Source organism: Polyodon spathula, chromosome 15, assembly GCF_017654505.1.
Source record: "Polyodon spathula isolate WHYD16114869_AA chromosome 15, ASM1765450v1, whole genome shotgun sequence".
In the NCBI taxonomy this organism is placed as follows: domain Eukaryota; kingdom Metazoa; phylum Chordata; class Actinopteri; order Acipenseriformes; family Polyodontidae; genus Polyodon; species Polyodon spathula.
The window spans coordinates 17,523,924-17,541,773 of NC_054548.1; the positions used below are offsets into that span (position 1 = coordinate 17,523,924).

The 17,850-nt window shown below is 35.5% G+C and overlaps 2 protein-coding genes and 1 long non-coding RNA gene across 6 annotated transcripts in view; 2 read left to right on the forward strand and 1 right to left on the reverse strand.

Moving 5' to 3' along the window:
- Positions 1-1,741: 1,741 nt before the first annotated feature.
- On the reverse strand, positions 1,742-6,966 carry LOC121328117. The gene is made up of 3 exons (XR_005951644.1): positions 6,925-6,966; positions 3,625-3,688; positions 1,742-2,944 (listed from the first exon to the last, which is right to left on the reverse strand). It is a non-coding gene; the product is annotated as an uncharacterized LOC121328117 (long non-coding RNA).
- Positions 6,967-7,724: 758 nt separating this feature from the next.
- Positions 7,725-17,850, forward strand: part of LOC121327958 (dehydrogenase/reductase SDR family member on chromosome X-like) — a 55,964-nt gene continuing 45,838 nt past the window's right edge. For all 4 annotated transcript variants that reach the window (XM_041272342.1, XM_041272343.1, XM_041272344.1 and 1 more), the window contains exon 1: positions 7,725-7,961. In XM_041272342.1, coding sequence (XP_041128276.1) covers positions 7,799-7,961 — 163 coding nt within the window. In that variant the 5' untranslated portion in view covers positions 7,725-7,798. The remainder of the gene's footprint in view (positions 7,962-17,850) is intronic.
- On the forward strand, positions 7,890-16,124 carry LOC121327957 (E3 SUMO-protein ligase ZBED1-like). Its single transcript, XM_041272341.1, has 2 exons — positions 7,890-7,961; positions 12,462-16,124. The coding sequence occupies exon 2, from the start codon at positions 12,515-12,517 to the stop codon at positions 14,588-14,590; it is 2,076 nt and encodes a 691-aa protein (XP_041128275.1). The 5' UTR covers positions 7,890-7,961; positions 12,462-12,514; the 3' UTR covers positions 14,591-16,124.

Consider the following 17,850-nt stretch of genomic DNA (forward strand, 5'->3'; position numbering starts at 1 on the left):
AAAGATAAAAAATAATTATATATATATATATATATATATATATATATATATATATATATATATATATATATATATATATATATATATATTAGTCAGTCAGTTACGTGAAGCATACGTCATGCGTGCACAGGCATTTCACGTCAAAAACCGTAAAACCAGTTATTAAAACCATTATTTAAAATGATATTGCTCTGATTTAAACTAAATTGCAACTAAATATGTTACAGCCTACAAAATGTGTGTTGGTATCAGGGGAATTTCTTTTTTTCGCTTTTCTTTTGAAGTTTGAATTTATAAGACAAAAATACATGTTATGTAAAATTGATGTTTTCGCTTTGTTACGTTTATTGCTATTGTTAATAGTAATCGTTTGATGGGGGTTTTATGAAGTTTCCATCGGCTGTATTACGATAAGGTACGATGTGATTGGGGTGTTCAGATGAATAAGCTTGCCTTTGGCAGTATAATGATGACGTCTATTACAACCTGCGTACGCATGACTGCACGACGAGAGCTGCACAGGTGGAGGATCCAGGCTGCAGAGATACACTGTTCATTTTAGCTACAGGGAATTTTCTCAAAGTGACGTCGCTCGCTGCTGGTGTGAATACTCCCATTTGACTGCAATGATCTTTTTTTTACTTTGAAAAGTTGAGGAGGCTCTGCCTCCCTTGCCTCCTCTAAGTAGCCTCCACTGGTTGAAATGATTGTTGCTTAATAAAATGGTATTCGCTTTTCTGTTGAATTGTTCTGGCTGTGGTTTTGCTGACAAATCAACAGTTTTCTGTGGATTTGTAGCAAAACTGTGGATTAGTTAGTTCATCAACAACATATCTGCCCCGCACTCCCCTTCTCTTCAAAGCCATGCAGCCCCTTTTAGTTAGAAGATTCGTAGAATGAATCCATCAAAAGATTAAAGGGTGACATCACAGAAATGTTACAATGTGTGATAATATATTCTGACTCGTCCATTAAATTGGCTGTTTTACTCATAAATATAGCCTACATTACATACGTTAAAGACTTAAGAGCAGCTGATGATCTCACCTTAACACAGACTTATCAAGAAATACCAAGACAATCATGATACTGTATATGGTTGATGTAGTGCTTTATTGTGGTACGGTATAGATTGAGCAAAGTGACCACTTTGGTTCTCATAAGTTTTAACCAAGCAATTTCTAAAAACTTCCAAACATGAGGGCTTGAAATGCTGTCACATTTCACATTGGTCATTTATAAAAATTACTCATATTTAGCGATACTTGTATAAAGTTTACTTCTGACATATAGTTGAAGGGTTGTGTTTGACTGCTTATAAACATTTGAAGAAATCTAAGGTGTCAACCAATTTTTATTTTTTAAACTATATTTGCAATGACTCTCCCAAACAACATTTTAACCTTTGTTTTTATTTCACAGACATGCCACTTATTTTATTCACTCAAGAATAGCTCTGTTGTAAAGAACTGTCAGTAATAACCTCCATGGACTTGAATAACATAGATATTAAAGAGATGGTATGTATATCTGCAATGGTATGTCAATGAGCATGCCTACAACTATGGCCAGAAGTTCTGCACCACCTAATTTTAGGATTGATACCTAATTAAAAAGATATATATGAACATAATGTAGATCTTTTATTTAATATCCTGTAATAAAAAAAAAAAGTTAAGTATATGGAAAACGACAAAGCGATATGTAATTCAATATGTTAACATAACATCATTCAGCAGGTTTCATTTCACTTTATGAAGCAAAATTAGTTCATTCTATAGGGTGATGCAAAACTTTTAACCACAGCTGTACAGTGTCTCAAAATACAAATTACATTAATAACATCAAACTCTAACTCATGAACTGAGGGGAAGAAAGGAAGAAACAACTTTTCTAGCCTTCAGCCTGAAGGAACTATACTCTATTTAGTTTGATGTTTTTGTATGCTAGAATGGAGACAATATGTCATAATTTTGATGAATGCTTTCATATTATGAATTAAGATTAGAATAAATGATCACATTTCATTATTTGCACATTACAATGAGATTTACAGAACTGCAATAGACATAGTAATGTGCCCCCGCAGACATGCTCAAATAGAAGACACCAGTGAATTGTGAATTTACATGATCAGAAATCCACTTCCCAGGTAAAGGAATTACAAAAGGCAAAACTACACAGTGCACACTCTAGGCTTGTTTGCATCCTCAGTGATGCTCGGGCTATCCTGCTTATCTTCAGGCGGTCAATGTGACCTACCTGTTGGTGTGAATGCAGACATGGTGAGCAGTTCATTTTATTGGCTGTGCAACTACAGCACACACATTTTAGACATGACTTTGAGATTTGTGTTAATTATACAGATTCATACTATACAGTGGTCAGTTGTTATTTTGCTATCTGACTTGCAAACCATGAAATATTGAGGACAGTGAATTAGTCAAGGGTGCTTGTAATCAAAGTATTGTACGATTGTTTTCCTTCTTTCACTAGACAGCAGAATGCAGTATCTTCGCATTCAGTTTTGTTTATCACTGATGAAAATAGGTGCCTCATCCGCAAGAAAAGATCTTGTTAATCTTAATAAACACAATTGGTTTTTACTATATTTTAGAAAATATGGGTTTCAAGGTATTTGCAAGCTAGTTCAAATAAAATGAAGATGGGGGTCCCCAGTGTCACGCATAGTGTAGTCACAGATGTTTGGAGTGCTGGGAGAGCCTTAGAGAGTGGTCTGAATTCCACTCATGCCAAGTTGCACATCTTGGCTGGGTACCCACAAGGAGCATTGCTTTGGCCTTAGCACTCCTGTTGGGATAGGGAGGAAAGCCAACTGTGGCAAGTTCACCTCATCATGCTTCACTGATTGAGTAACTCTACTCAGAACCATTACTAGAAATGGTGTTGCTTACTTAAGAGGTTTTTTTTTGAAAAACGGCACCTGAAAGGGCAAAAAAAAAAAGAACATTTACAAAACAAAAATATTATATACATATAATATACATTGACATGGAAATGACTGATATCTCACTGAGGATGTAGAAATGAAAGTTTGTGAGCTTTTCTTGACCATCTGAAATGCAGGAACTAAACAGCCTTCTTCATTCCTGTCTCAAGTGAGAATATGACTGCAGCTCTGCCTGCTGTTCTATGACAAGCTCAACATAACTCAAAGCCAGCTAAATGAAGATTTAGGGTAACCCAGAACCACTCAGAACGATGGCAAACACCATACATTAGTAAATATAATGCAAAAAAAATGTAATCAAAATTACATTTAAACTTTAATAAAGAAACCAAACTGAAATGTCAATACATCGACTTACATCTGCTTGAAAAAGAACTGTGTTTTCTGGGTTGGCAAGTATGGCAGATTTAAAAGCTAGCTTTTAATAATTCCAGCTGCATTTGAGGTGTATTCTTGCATTGAAACTGAGATTATAAATAACTGTTTTGCTGGCAATGTCCTATATTAGTTGGATTTGATTGTACTGAATTTGCATTGCAAAGCAGAGTTGACACAAAGGGATTGATTATTTTAGTAAACACATTTCTGGAAAAGAACTGTAATGAAAGATAAATATTTGTTCTGCTTATGACTACTGTTATCATTCTACTCACCGGCTAAGGACTGCTTGAGATTCATAGTCGATAGTGCCTGAGCAATATCAGAATATGTTGTTCCCTATATTGATACAAAATAAACATACTTTACATATACATTATCTATTTTCATAATACATTTCTTACCTGTTTAATATCCTATTATGTGTGTTTTCTGGTCTTCTCTTTTGTTGTTTCTGCTAAGATCGTCATACTGTACTAGTAGTGAACTAACAATTGTCGATACTTTTTACTGTATTCAGCTGTTTGAATTCAAATGGAAAGTAATTGTGAAGTGTGTGGTTTCAGATGGATGGAATAAGAAAGTAACATGAAAATTACTGTAAATGTTGAACATAGTAAATAGTCATTTTAACAGTAATAAAAAAGATTGCATGTAGTTTTTAAATATAGTGCAGAAACAGCAAGGTGTTGTACAACAATATGGTCACAAATAGAATGCACAACATTATAAAATACACGTTTTATCAATATTTTTTTAATAGTGGCGACTTTTCGACTCATTCCACACCTAGTGTGCAGCTGTAATTTCTGTGATTTTGTAATTTAATTTTCCATTTACGAAATGCCGGAATTACAGTTGCACAATCCCTAGTCATCTAGAAAATTCCCTCACTTGAGAAATATAGATTTAAAGTAAGATGCATTCTTTCCAGTGTTTTTATTCCATAAACTGCACATACTTTTTTTCTAAGCTTTACAAAGAACATTCCTGTAGAACATAGTGTCCATCTTCACCATTTGGTCTCGTGGGGGGGAGGTGGGTGTGGCTGTTCTCAGCAGTGTGATAAAGTACATATGTTGGCCATTTACACTTGTTAGTGGCTTAAATTTACAGACATACTTTTTCTGAATGGAAAAACTAATGTAGCAACATTTTAAAAAACAGTAAATTATTAAATATGCTACTGATATTTGTTGTTTAACTATTATTTTGTTTTAAAATGAAACTGTTTTGTGGATATTTGTATGTTTTGAAGCTAAAACCACAGCAGGTGTATTTAACTTATGGTTTCCACAGACTAGATATTAAAATCCTTCAGGACAGAGCACTGGGTGACAAGGAATGCCTTTTGGTTTAAGGAATCCTGCTGGACCTCAAAGCACCTATCAATCGGTAAAAACCGAAATGTTGTGACCTGTAAAGTATCCAATATATAGCCTTTTAAACATATGATGTACCTGTTGAACTTGAGAAGACATCTTTACGACTACAGCAGGGCTTTAAACTTATGACTTTTAAAAAGCAGCAGGAGGTGATGACTCACACAGAAAATGATACACAAAGTGAATCTCAACAAGACTAACATAACAGTTAAGATAACTGTGATGTCATACTGTACTGAGTTTTTCTTTAAATTGCTTGCTACGATTCTAATATTATTTAAATTGTGTACTCATCAACTACATACTTTATCTACCACATACAATTTTTATTTATTTTGTAATAATAGCTTTGATTGTATTAAATCCTGACCATGCGGGGAAATCTAAAGGGATTTTCCTGATGTTTTTACCACATGGTAGACTGACAAGTTTACACTTGCAAGAGCAACTGTGCCTCATTTGCATGAGTTAATTTATTCATAGTGCCAATTTCTAATGCATAAAATTGAAAATGGAAAGATGATTAAAACTCAAAAAGCAGGCACCCAGGGATTTTTTTTTTTTTTTTTTTTAGATGCCTGTAATATTGTTCACATCAATGATTTCCAACGGGACACAAACACTCAAATATCACTCTGTCAAACTAAACCAATAAGCACAAATCTTTTCATTTCACATATAAGATACATAATAAATTGATATATACATACTATTGGCAAATCACTTTTTAAGACAATGTATTTATCGTTCATATTTTTAGTGTACCTTTAAATGTAGCTGTTTCTTTGAAACACGGTTTAAATGTGAGGATCTGTTGTTTACTGAAAAACAGCACACTGATGTAACTCAGACGTTACATGAATAATGTGTGGCTATTATCCAGTCACGTTGTGTAGATGTGATTTTGTGCTGTTAAGGTTCAGCTATGGGGAGAAGAACTTGTGGAGAAGTTTGTGGTGGTAAAAGTTTTCCCATTCCAATATAGCAACCACCCTTGAGGTATTCCCACCAGGAAAGCCTGCTCTGGGTCTGTCATCTTCATGACATTAAACAAGCTGCCCAGGCCAGCATTTACACCTGGATTTAACCCCATCGATAGCACACCTAGAAGAGTAGATACACAGAGATTTCAGCTTTGCCAAAGACGTATTTAAGATCGAATTACATACAGGGTCACACCAAGGGATATTGCTTTGTTGTTGTTTAAAAGTCTTTGAAACAAGCTTTCAAATGTCAGCTTGAATCTTAACTGTTGTAGTAATTGCTTCAAAGTTGCTCTATATTCAGTAGGATAATGACCTCTATACTGAGAACATAATTGGCTGAGATGATCCATAAGGTTTTTAGAAGTAATAGCTGGGAGGAAAAGTCACAATGCTGGGTTGTCTCAAATGGATTCTGGCAGACAACCTTAATTAACTAGAAGACAACTGGTGACTGACATCCCTGTGGTTTATCTGACAGTTGCCATATGTCCACATACCTCTTTTGTTAAATCTATGGCTTATATGATAGCTGGAATTCGATTTAATTTACTACTGCCAGGAACAAGACTCCTAGTCGAAACGTTTGTCAGTGAATTACATTTTCTTTTAGTATTTTGAAATTCACATTACAAATAAACAATTGTTGTCTGTGTCTGAGAGAGGCAAAGGACTGTGAATGGAACTAATGAGGTGCAGAGCTGTGAGAGGATAGCTCTCAAGTCACCTGTTTGCACCATTCCTGACTGCAGTCAGTGCCTTTGACCGTCACGTTTCCTGAATGCTGATTCCCTTAACACCACAATATAATATTACAAAAAAAAAAAAAAATGTTAAATTCAATCCTTTCCAGAAGAGTAGGCTGGTGGTCAAACAAACAACATGATACATGCAATGAAGCACAATAGGGGTATGTGAGGAATATCAATGTTATATTATATATATATATATATATATATATATATATATATATATATATATATACACACACACACACACACACACACACACACACACTGATGCACAAAAGAAACGCAACACTGAGGTCTAGTGGATCTAGTAATAAAATATTTTAAAACTCGATATCAAACAAAATCACAGAAAATATGAACAAAAATACAGATCAAAGCATCGTGACAAGTTTTTGGTATGAAACGTGACACACTTTAAAAATGTTAAATATTACAAAGTTAGTAGCAGTTATTACCTCCCTGCGCATTAACACAATCCTGGCAGCGTTGACACATAGACCTGATCAGCCTCTGGATAGACTGCTGTGGGATGTTCCGCCACTCTAGTGCAGCTGCAGTCAGCTGGCGAAGGTTGGCTGGTCGCAGTTGTCTCCTGTGGATGGCACTGACGATTTGGTCCTACAGATGTTCTATTTGACTCAGGTCAGGAGATAGCTGGCCACGGCAAGACCTCGACATTGTTTTCTTGAAGTCGTGCAATTGTAATCCTAGCACTGTGTGGTCTTGCACTGTCCTGCTGGAAAATCGACACTTCCAGATTAGCTTGCAGGAACAGAAAAAAACAAACAAAAAAAAAAAAAAAAAAAAAAAAAAATCTTTACCTCAAGGAGTTTGTGGGCACAAGGTTGCCCTCAGTCTGCACCAAACATCTTCCACCGCCCCACCGGTTGGCTTGATCAACGCAACAGTAAGCATAAATGTAATTAATGTTACAGTACAGCTAACTAAAGCACATTTAATAAGGACATACTCTGCTACGTGTTGCAATAACCACTGTACTGCCACGAATCGAAATAACCATTGTGCCATAAATTATTAACTATATGTTACGAAATTAAGTGGCGATGTCTTGAGTTGGACATGCAGCTGCTTTATCAGTATATTATCATCGCAACATATCTCAAAACAGATACAATCCAAGAGTATATACCCTTTGCAAAGAGTTTTTCAGTGTAATGTAGTGTCGTTGATTAAAACATCAATCACACGGGACATACATGACGGAGTAAAGTACAGATTACGTTGCATTATCGTGTTATGTGTGTGATACAGGTTTTGCGGCGGAACTGTGCTGAGGGAAGCAAGCGTTTCCGCTGAGTGTAGGGGTGAATGCTGCTGGCTGTGACACCACGGGCTGAAAAGGAGGCGGCACAATCACAAAGCCACATAGACATGTGGGTGTTTTATGTCGTCATACCAGTGTTGAAGATCTATTACATCGGCTTAAAGGTGCTTCTGTATCAGCTCTTCAACAAAGCATTCCTACTACCAGGTCAGAAACCATTATTTCATAAATATTCTTGACCTGTCTGCCTTTTGCGTCGTTGTTTGGATAGCTTGTTTTTGAGCGAACAGGCCATAGAAATCCACAAATAACACCGATGTGGCTGTAACAGCAATGCATAAATAAAAAGTAGAATTTTTAAAAATATATTTATTTAAATAATACAAAAATAATAATAATAAACAAACTTTTGAAACACGCTACAAAGACAAATGACAAGCACGGTCTGAGGAACACAGTCGGTCGGCAGAAACTAGTCACTGCAGAAATCAAGTAAGAGATTGTGTTTATAATATTCTGTCACAGTGTACACAGGTGTAGGTTAAAATATCGCAACAGTTTTCAGAGGTCACTGGTGAATTGCTGACGTTTTTTAACAACACATAACAGAACCAAGTTACCGTACCGTAATCAGGCTACTTTACAGTAAGGCAATGACATTTCTAACGCCACATGATATTTCTTCAGCCCACATGATATCTATATTATATAATCATATATATATATATATATATATATATATATATATATATATATATATATATATATATATATATAGATAGATAGATAGATAGATTTTACAAACATAATTTTTTTAAAGTAAAATAAAAACAGCCAAGGCATCATCCTGACTAAGTAAGTAGCTTAAAATGTAATTTTCTTATTTAAAAAAAGAAAAAAATCTGCTGTGAAGTTTCCTTTTGTATTGCCGGCAACATGGTCCTGTGCTTTTGGCGGTGCTGGTACTTACTAATATAAAGATACACTTGCTGATCTATGCTTATTACCTATGGCAAACAACTAGAACTGAAGAGCAGCTCCCGAACTCAGTCAAAGTACATTAATACAAAGACAATATTTGAGAACTGTGTCACCAAAAATCCGACTGAGTAATATCCTGATGTCTAGCACAGAGGTTATATTTTAATCAATGGTAACACACTAGCTCAAAGGGGTAGTAACCAAGGCTTGAAAAAGGCTTTCCTACCTATCTCTCGGTAACAACATTCTTACAGGTCTTCTTGTTTTCCACACATTTTTATTTTACTGTTTTCACTTTGACTCAGATTAATGCAGTTTGATCTGCCAGTAAAGTACACTATGCACATACCGATTTTAGTTTTAAACAACTACAAAGACAAAGGCACATTTTCTGAGAGTAATAAAACAACTGTAACAGTATAATATTAGCAAGACACTTCTGGTGTAGCTGAAGGAACTGTCCTAAATAAAAAAATTAAAAAATACCACACATAGAAAATGACATCAGGGAGACGCAACAATTTCAGATTCTCTGAAATAATTATTTGCTTACAATTTTAGATTTCAGTGAAAAGCACAGTAAGCACATTGAAAGTGTGCATTGCTACACTGTAGAATGGATTTGTCATTCTTTTGAAAAGTTCCATCTTGTATTTCCCTCCTTTTTCTAATACATTGGAACTGAGACTTCTGGGATTCAACATATTTTATTTTTTTTTCTTCTTTTTAATGGTCCACTGCATTTATCAGAATCGGAAGGGGCAATTACTGTAAACTTATCTGAAGTTGTTTCCTTTGTGATTTATTAAAACACACACTACGATGTAGAATTACAGCAGAGGTAGAAGCAGGAATCCCTCCACTTTTTAATATGACAGTTCTAAATTATATATTGGGGTTTGCTGGTCAGTGACATTGAGAATATATACCTTCAAAATACTGGTTATATATATATATATATATATATATATATATATATATATATATATATATATATATATATATATATATATACAGTGCCTTGCAAAAGTATTCAGACCCCTGACCAATTCTCTTATATTACTGAATTACAAATGGCACGTTGAAATTTCATTCTGTTTGATATTTTATTTTTAAACACTGAAACTCAGAATCAACTGTTGTAAGATGACATTGGTTTTATGTTGGGAAATGTTTTTAAGAAAAATAAAAAACTGAAATATGTTGCTTGCATAAATATTCAACCGCCACACATTAATATTTGGTAGAGCCACCTTTTGCTGCAATAACAGCTTTAAGTCTTTTGGGGTAAGTATGTACCATTTGTAATTCAGTAATATGAGAGAATTGGTCAGGGGTCTGAATACTTTTGCAAGGCACTGTGTGTATTATATATATATATATATATATATATATATATATATATATATATATATATATATATATACACACACACACACACACGTGTATATATATATATATATATATTGTTTTTTTGATTTATATTTGTATGTAATACATTCTCCCCACCTATATAACTTTTGCGTTTTATTCCTGTATTTCCCACTAATTCGTTGGCCACCTTAGTTTTCAGTTCAAAGATGCAAGTAGTTTTCAGAACATGCATTTAGTTCAGTTTCAACTCAGTGTTATGAACACAGATGGACCACATAAAAAAGGGTAATCATCATAATAATAATGTGTATCTTGATTTTGTTCACCTTATGACCTTAAAATCTTTCTTGGTTGGTTAATAAGATCATTAAATGTAATTATGAATAATACAGTTTAAGTCAGGTTTACAGAGAGAGAATAGCAAGACTAAGCACAGAACACCGTCGCTAGAGCCAGCCCCGTGTTTTTCGTAAATACGAAATTAAACGAAATGCAGCATATAAAACGAAAAATCATTATAATGCAAACATAGATGACATTTTTAAATTGGGGGGTATATACAAAAAGAACATTTAAAATAAATACTTTCAATTGTAGTTGTCCAGGCATAGCCGTTACTACGGACACTACATACCATGACTAGCACTTCAGATGTATACTTTGGAGCGAGTTGTTTAGGAATTCAAATTGTCGCTCAGTTGGTTACTGTGAAAAGTCAAGCAGCTGCTGGTACAAGCAAAAGAACCACGTAAGCTACAATCAGTGAAACACAAAAGAGCCACCCAAGCTACAATCGATGAAACACTGCAACTAGCCAAGAAAGTTGGGCTCAGGTGCCAGAATGCCAGTTTCTCCAATACTGTGATTTGTTGTTTCATGTAGGCCTACCCTGTGGTTTCTGTTGACACTGAATGTGTTTTTTTTTTTTTTTTTTTTTTTTTAATGTATTCCCTCTTTTTTTAAGTATTCACTAATTGTAAGTGACAGACAGACCGTCAAAAAAAGAAAGTGTAGAGCTTGTTGTATGCTTGCGTTTAATTCTTAATTTAGATATTTGTGCTAGATTGAAGCTCCTTATGAATAAATGCGTAAAATATCCACATTTTTATTTCAGTAACCTGTTTTTTGAGTTTATGCTGAATTGTACAACATTCTGATTTTTTTTTTTGTGTGTGTTTGTTGATTTAATATCGTTCATGCTCATTTAATTTCCATTGTGCAGTAATAAAAGTATTTTTATTTTATTCTAATTGTATATATGGTATGGGCTGTATTTTCTGTAAATTGGCAGTTAATTAAAAATTGTGGGTACTTTACACATGCTAATGATAAATTATGTTAACTACATTTTTCTGTGCTAGGTCTGTTTGTCAAAAAAATTTAAAAATGGATAATGTTTAATAAAACATGTATATAGTTAAAACATGATGTATACTTTGTTTTTATTTATATGCATCTATTTCAGTTATTTTACTAATATGTATCTGTAATAAAATTAAATAAAACAACATTTTTAGTGGATAAAACTGATACAAAATTTGTCAAAAAAATGCCCCTGAGCTTTAACCATCGCTATAAGCATGCCTGTGTTTAAGATTATTATTCCTTTTGGTATTCTGAAGCGCCCACATGTGATTGCAAGCATCAGTGGTTTGGAAAACTGGAATCCTGGATTTTGGAGCACAGTCATCAGTAACAACACATATTATGAAAGTTTTTTTTTTTTTTTTTTTTTTGCATTCATATAATGATGTTCTCTCTTAAAATAGTTATGGGTCATTCTCCACACTAGGGGCACAACCGAAGTCTGCCAAATCTAACGTTTTTGTAATGCTTTAGGAAATATTTAAGTCAATTTTTAAGTGTTTTTATAGATTAGGCTGTACCATCTTATTATTTATTTATTGATTTATTTGTTAGGCAGATGCCTTTATCCAAGGCGACCTCTTCGCTATATGACTTATTGTTGACCACACCAAATAAGATCATTTTTATGCTGATTGAGCTACTGTAACACTCATTTTATATGGTCTATAGCAAATGTTTCAGGGGCTCAGAACAATTTTCTGCTATTCAGAATAGAAAAGTGTACAATTGCATTGTAATTAACAAGCAGAAAGTGATCCTTTTATGCAGCCTGTTCTATAGGGTTATAGGTTACACAATGTTCTACCGGAGCATTATAGTGTGTTTGCTTATTATTGTAATTATTTGGAATAGAGTCATGTCATGCATTTCTGACGTATATCAATTTTCCTAAGAAAGGGACCCGCTTTTTGTTAAAATCCAGGTTATTATAACCTTTATTTGGTCTTTTAATCTCTCATACCTTTATCTTACTGCCTTTGGCAGGTACTCATTAATGAGTGAAGGTTCATAAGGGGAACCGTGTGGCCTCCGAAGCAATGGAGAATAAAGGCTCAGAAGGTTCTTCGGCTGACCTCAAATTGGTTGCTCACCCAAGAGCAAAAAGTAAAGTATGGAGGTACTTTGGGTTTGACACTGATGCTGAAGGGTGTATATTGCAGTGGAAGAAAATATACTGCCGAATATGCCTGGCCCAAATTGCGTATTCTGGAAACACGTCCAACCTTTCATACCACCTGGAAAAGAACCACCCAGATGAGTTCTGCGAATTTGTGAAAAGCAACACGGAGCAGATGAGGGAGGCTTTTGCAACAGCGTTTTCTAAATTGAAGCCAGAATCATCGCAGCATTTTGTACAGGACACATTAAACATGAAGCCAAACTATGCTTATGAGAACAGAAAACACCAGGATCTGTCTGCTGCCATAGTTAGCTTCATCTGCGAGGGGATGTATCCGGTGTCGGTTGTAGATGAACCGACTTTTAGGGCCCTTCTAAGAACTGCTGACCCAAGGTACGAGCTTCCGAGCAGGAATTATTTGTCGACCAAAGCAATTCCTGAAAAATACTATTTAGTTAAAGAAGCTGTATTTAAGGAACTTGCTGACATGGTATGGTGTGGTATTTCTGCAGACCTGTGGAAAAGTCAGAATCAAAATAGGACTTACGTGTCTCTTGCTGCTCACTTTATAAATAACTGCATTGTGAATAACGCCACGTTAACCACCAGGTGCTTGAAAACCTTTGAAGTACCAGAAGACAATACTGCAGAAAACATCACACGTGCACTTTATGAGGCCTTTGTTGAGTGGGGCATCAATGACAAAGTCTTTGGTGCCACTACAAACTGCTGTGCAGACATTGTGAAAGCTTGCTCCCTTTTAGACGTTCCTGTTCACATGCCTTGCTTTGGGCATACCGTCAACTATGGAATAAATCAAGCATTTCAGCTTCCTAAGCTCAGTATCTTTTTAGGCCGTTGTAGGAAACTGGTTGAATACTTTCAACAGTCCACAGTAGCCATGTATATGCTCAAAGAAAAGCAGAAGCAGCAAGGAATACCTCAGTGTATGCTGATAAGTGACAGAGTAACTTGGTGGGTGAGCACCCTTGCTATGCTCCAACGTCTAAAGGAGCAGCAGTTTGTTATTTCATCTGTCCTTGTCGAAGACAGCAACAATCATCACCTGATGCTTGAAGCAATGGAGTGGAGCACTGTTGAGGGTCTCGTAGACTTGTTGCAGCCCTTCAAACAAGCAGCGGACATGATTACTGCCTGCAAATACCCAGCAATCAGCATGGTGAAACCGCTCCTGCATATGCTTTTAAACACAACACTGAAAGCCAAAGATAGTGATCTCAAAGAAATCAGCACTGCAAAGGAGGTAATAGCCAAAGAGCTATTCTCCACATACCAGCAAACACCTGAGGTTGACATGTTCCTGAACGTGGCAACGTTTATAGACCCCCGTTACAAAAAACTCCCCTTCCTTTCCCCCTTTGAGCGAGCCCAGGTTGAGACCAGAGTCATTGACGAAGCTAAGGCTTTGTTAGAAAAATGGAAAGAGAGTTCAAGGCCAGAGGACCTACCGTTCTCTGATGAACCCCCTTTTAAAAGACAAGCAACTTCCACCCCACCTCCTACAAGCAATGCCAGCAACATGCTGTCTGTAATTTTCAGCCAAACAGGTGCAGATGAGAACCAAGAGGAACTGCACGCTCAGGTGATGGAGGAGTTGAGTAACTTTAAATCCCAAAAAGTCCTTGGACTCAATGAGGATCCCCTCAGGTGGTGGTCTGACCGGTTGGCCTTATTCCCAATCCTGCCCAAGTTACTGCAGAAGTACTGGTGTGTTCCAGCAACAAGTATGTATCCTGAACGGCTGTTTAGTTCTTCAGGAAACGTGCTGAGGGGAAAAAGAAATCGCCTTGCCCCAGCTCATGTGGACCAGCAGGTCTTTCTATATGAAAACACACGTACTGGCTGCGAAGCAGAGCCCGTGGATGAGGATGAGGGAGAGTGGGGATTAGAACATGATCAAGCATTAAGTGTAGGTGATACACTTGCCATGCGGACTAACGTGATTAACACGAAAGACACTGGCTTCTATTGAATTGTCGACTTTAAATGCTGTTTATTCATTGGAAGTCAGTTGGACCTTTTCAATTCATATATATCCTGTTTTTTAACCATAGATAAAACACTGCTTTTGTAATATACCAAATACTAAAATGTTAATGTTATGTCAACTAAAAAAGAAAATGTCACTGTATCGGATTTTGTAAATAACAATTGGACTTTGCATTGTTTGAGTGGAAATTTGAGTACAGTAGCTTGCTCTATATGAAAGCATATACTGCACAATAGTCATAGCCTTGAATAAGTCAGATGTAGCTGTAACAGGACAGGGTTCTGGATTTTCAACTCCAACTTGATCGGACAACCGTAAGCTCTCTCCTGGACTCTCCACATGCCAGATATGAGTCTCAAAAGCATTTTCCCTGACAGTTCCACAGTGGAAGTCTGAGAAATCATTACGCCAAATGCAGAAGTACCTACAATTGTGGACATAAAAACACAACTGGCGGGTGTAAGCAAACTAATATAATGTCTAAATTAGTGCACACAATAACAATTGATGTGTTAGTGAGTTTCGTTTATTATTTCCAATAATCAAGTCACACTTGCAACATAATCATTGTCATTAGGCACAATACTAAGGCCACTAGTTATTAGCAGAAGTCAGATATTGATCAGTTACCAATTTCTGGGAGGGGATCAGACAAGATGCTGGTGTGTATTCAAAGAGATTCTCAAATCCACTCTCAAATGCCTGCCTTCTGTGTCTTGTCTAATTGTGTGTGTGAAGATAAACCTTGTTTTTGCTAGCTAGTTTCTTTGTCAGCAGTGTTCCAACCAAGAACAGTCAAGTTCCCACACCCCATTCAGTTCCTTGTTCATCTTGCAGCTGTGATAAGCGCAGTGTACTCCTAATATTTGTTCGACCCTTCATTGTCCATATAGCGGGGTCTCCCTTGTGCCTGGGATGGTGTTTTATTTTTTATAGTGCACTAAAAAAGCATTATGGATACTTTTTTTTTTTTTAACCAATGTTTATATAGGTTGATCCTTTTGTGTTTGTAGAAATAAAGTATGATTTTAAAATTGACATACTATTACATCAAACTTCTAGCACTACTATAGCCACATTATTGAAATTAAAGACTACCATTATATGGTAGTAAACCTTGCTATAGCTACAAAAGTGATGCTAGCAAGCTTTATACTCCGGCTACCATTTCATCTATCAACGTAGTATTTATCAAAACCTAACTTGTATATGGATTGCCCAGAGAAAAGGTAGAGAACAGCTCAAAGCATATGATATGTTGAATAGCTTTCAGCTGTGGGTAATGACTATCCCCCCACAGCCCAGCACAGGCTAGTGCTTAAAAAACAAAGAGCTAGATAGATTCTCACAGCAGCTTACTGAAATAGTTTTCTCAAAGTAAAACATTTAACCGGTAAAGGTACCAAATTATTTTATGAAACATTCATAAAAGTTGTCTCTTACTAGATATAAAATTGTAATTGTTGTTTTTTTCCTTTACGAAAAAAGGCCATGCTATTAAAAACTTTTAAGCTTTGAGTGTCAATCCCATTCAGTTCACTTTTTTCTGGGAAAGAAGTTGTGAGTAAATGTTGTCGATGGTTAACAAATGCTATTTGTAATTCTAAAGCTTTCATTACTGACTAATTTAAAGTGGTACAATTTATTTTCAGTTGATCATAAAGGTGCTCATAGTGCAGCAGAGGCCTTCCATGAAAAGCATCCGACAGACAAAAGCAGAGTGACACAACAGTGCAGATTACAATGGTTTGAGCCTAGTGCAAGTGCAAAGTTGTTTGAGTTTGAGAAAATACTTTGATGGCAATACAACACAAAGTAATTTGGCTAGTGAGAGGGTGAGATGCAATACTGAAGTAATGTTCTGTTTGATATTGGGAGTATGGAAGCATTTGGCAGTAGGGGTTTACAATCTTCTAACTTTAAATCTTGATTAGACAGAGAGGAGATGTCCAAATAAACAGACTGGAATGGTCAAATTTGGTCAAAAAAAACCTTTGCAATGGCAAATTTCTAATAAGACAAGGAATGTTTTAACTGCTGCCAATTACAGCTGTTACGAAGTCACTTAAATCGTGTTTAAAACTTCAAAATGTGACTTTTTCTATAGTTTATAGTTTTTTTTTTTTTTTTTTTTTCTGCCACACTGTTTATTTCTGTCTAATTGTGCTTGTTAGTTTTTTCAAAGATTACCCAATGTTCTGTCTCACAAGAGTGGGGGGCTGAAATGAAAGTAGTTTTCCAGTGCCTAGTTTAATTAAATGCCCCTAGTCATCACTTTCTGGATAAATTGGTTTCCTGCAGTAAGAGAGGAACAAAACATATCAGCTGCAGGGATGAGTCATTTACTTTGTTTAGAATAGCAAATCTGCACATGTGAGTCAAGTGCATATTTGTTTTGAGTATTTTTATTGCACTGGAATAGTACAGTATATCCTCACTTATTGGTGTAATTGTGGCTGGATTTTAATCAATGTCTTTGTAATGAAGTAAAAATATATATATATATATATAAAAAAAAGGTTAAAAATAGTGGGAACTGATATGAAGGTAAGTGAGTAATATCCTTGAGTGGATTTTCTTCCTTACATTTTTTTATTATTCAACCAGGATTGATACAGGGGATAAAGGGCTGCCAAGAAGTCAACAAAAAGTTAGAGAGAAAAAAAGAGATGGTTAAGAATTTTATACGACAGCTGAATTTCAAGTGTTAAAAAGCCTGCAGGAAAAAGCAAAATATATGTCATGCACACAAACATTTTTTTTATTTTCTGTTCAGCACAAAACCTTATGCAAGTACTCGGTACTAATTGACCTTTAAGCTCAAGGCATTTGCTGTAAGTGATCTTATCTGGAAGGTAATGCTACTGTGTCTGAAGCATTTGCCTAAACCCTGAATAAAAAAAAAAAAAAAAATTACATGCACTGTATTAGATGCAGCATGTTTTAGAACCATTCATCCCGTGTTTGATAAAATATAAACCAAATACAGGGACTTAAACAGAAAGAGAATACACTATATTTAATATAACTTTACTAGATAGCTGCATTTAAATTTCAGGCTCATATATGAAGAAATCAGTATCATTGATTTGCTAATTTACAAAAAAAATGTGAATAACACCTTAAATTTAAAATATAAGTCTGTGCATTGCCAGAGGCTCTCTTGGCAGCCATTTCTATTGGTTAAAAAGAAAACCAGAAGATAAGCTTCCACAGCTAGCCAATCAGAAGTGAAAGGGGTG

Excerpts from the sequence above, each read along its gene's own strand:
- LOC121327957 (XM_041272341.1), top strand. The coding sequence starts at position 12,515 with ATGGAGAATAAAGGCTCAGAAGGTTCTTCGGCTGACCTCAAATTGGTT.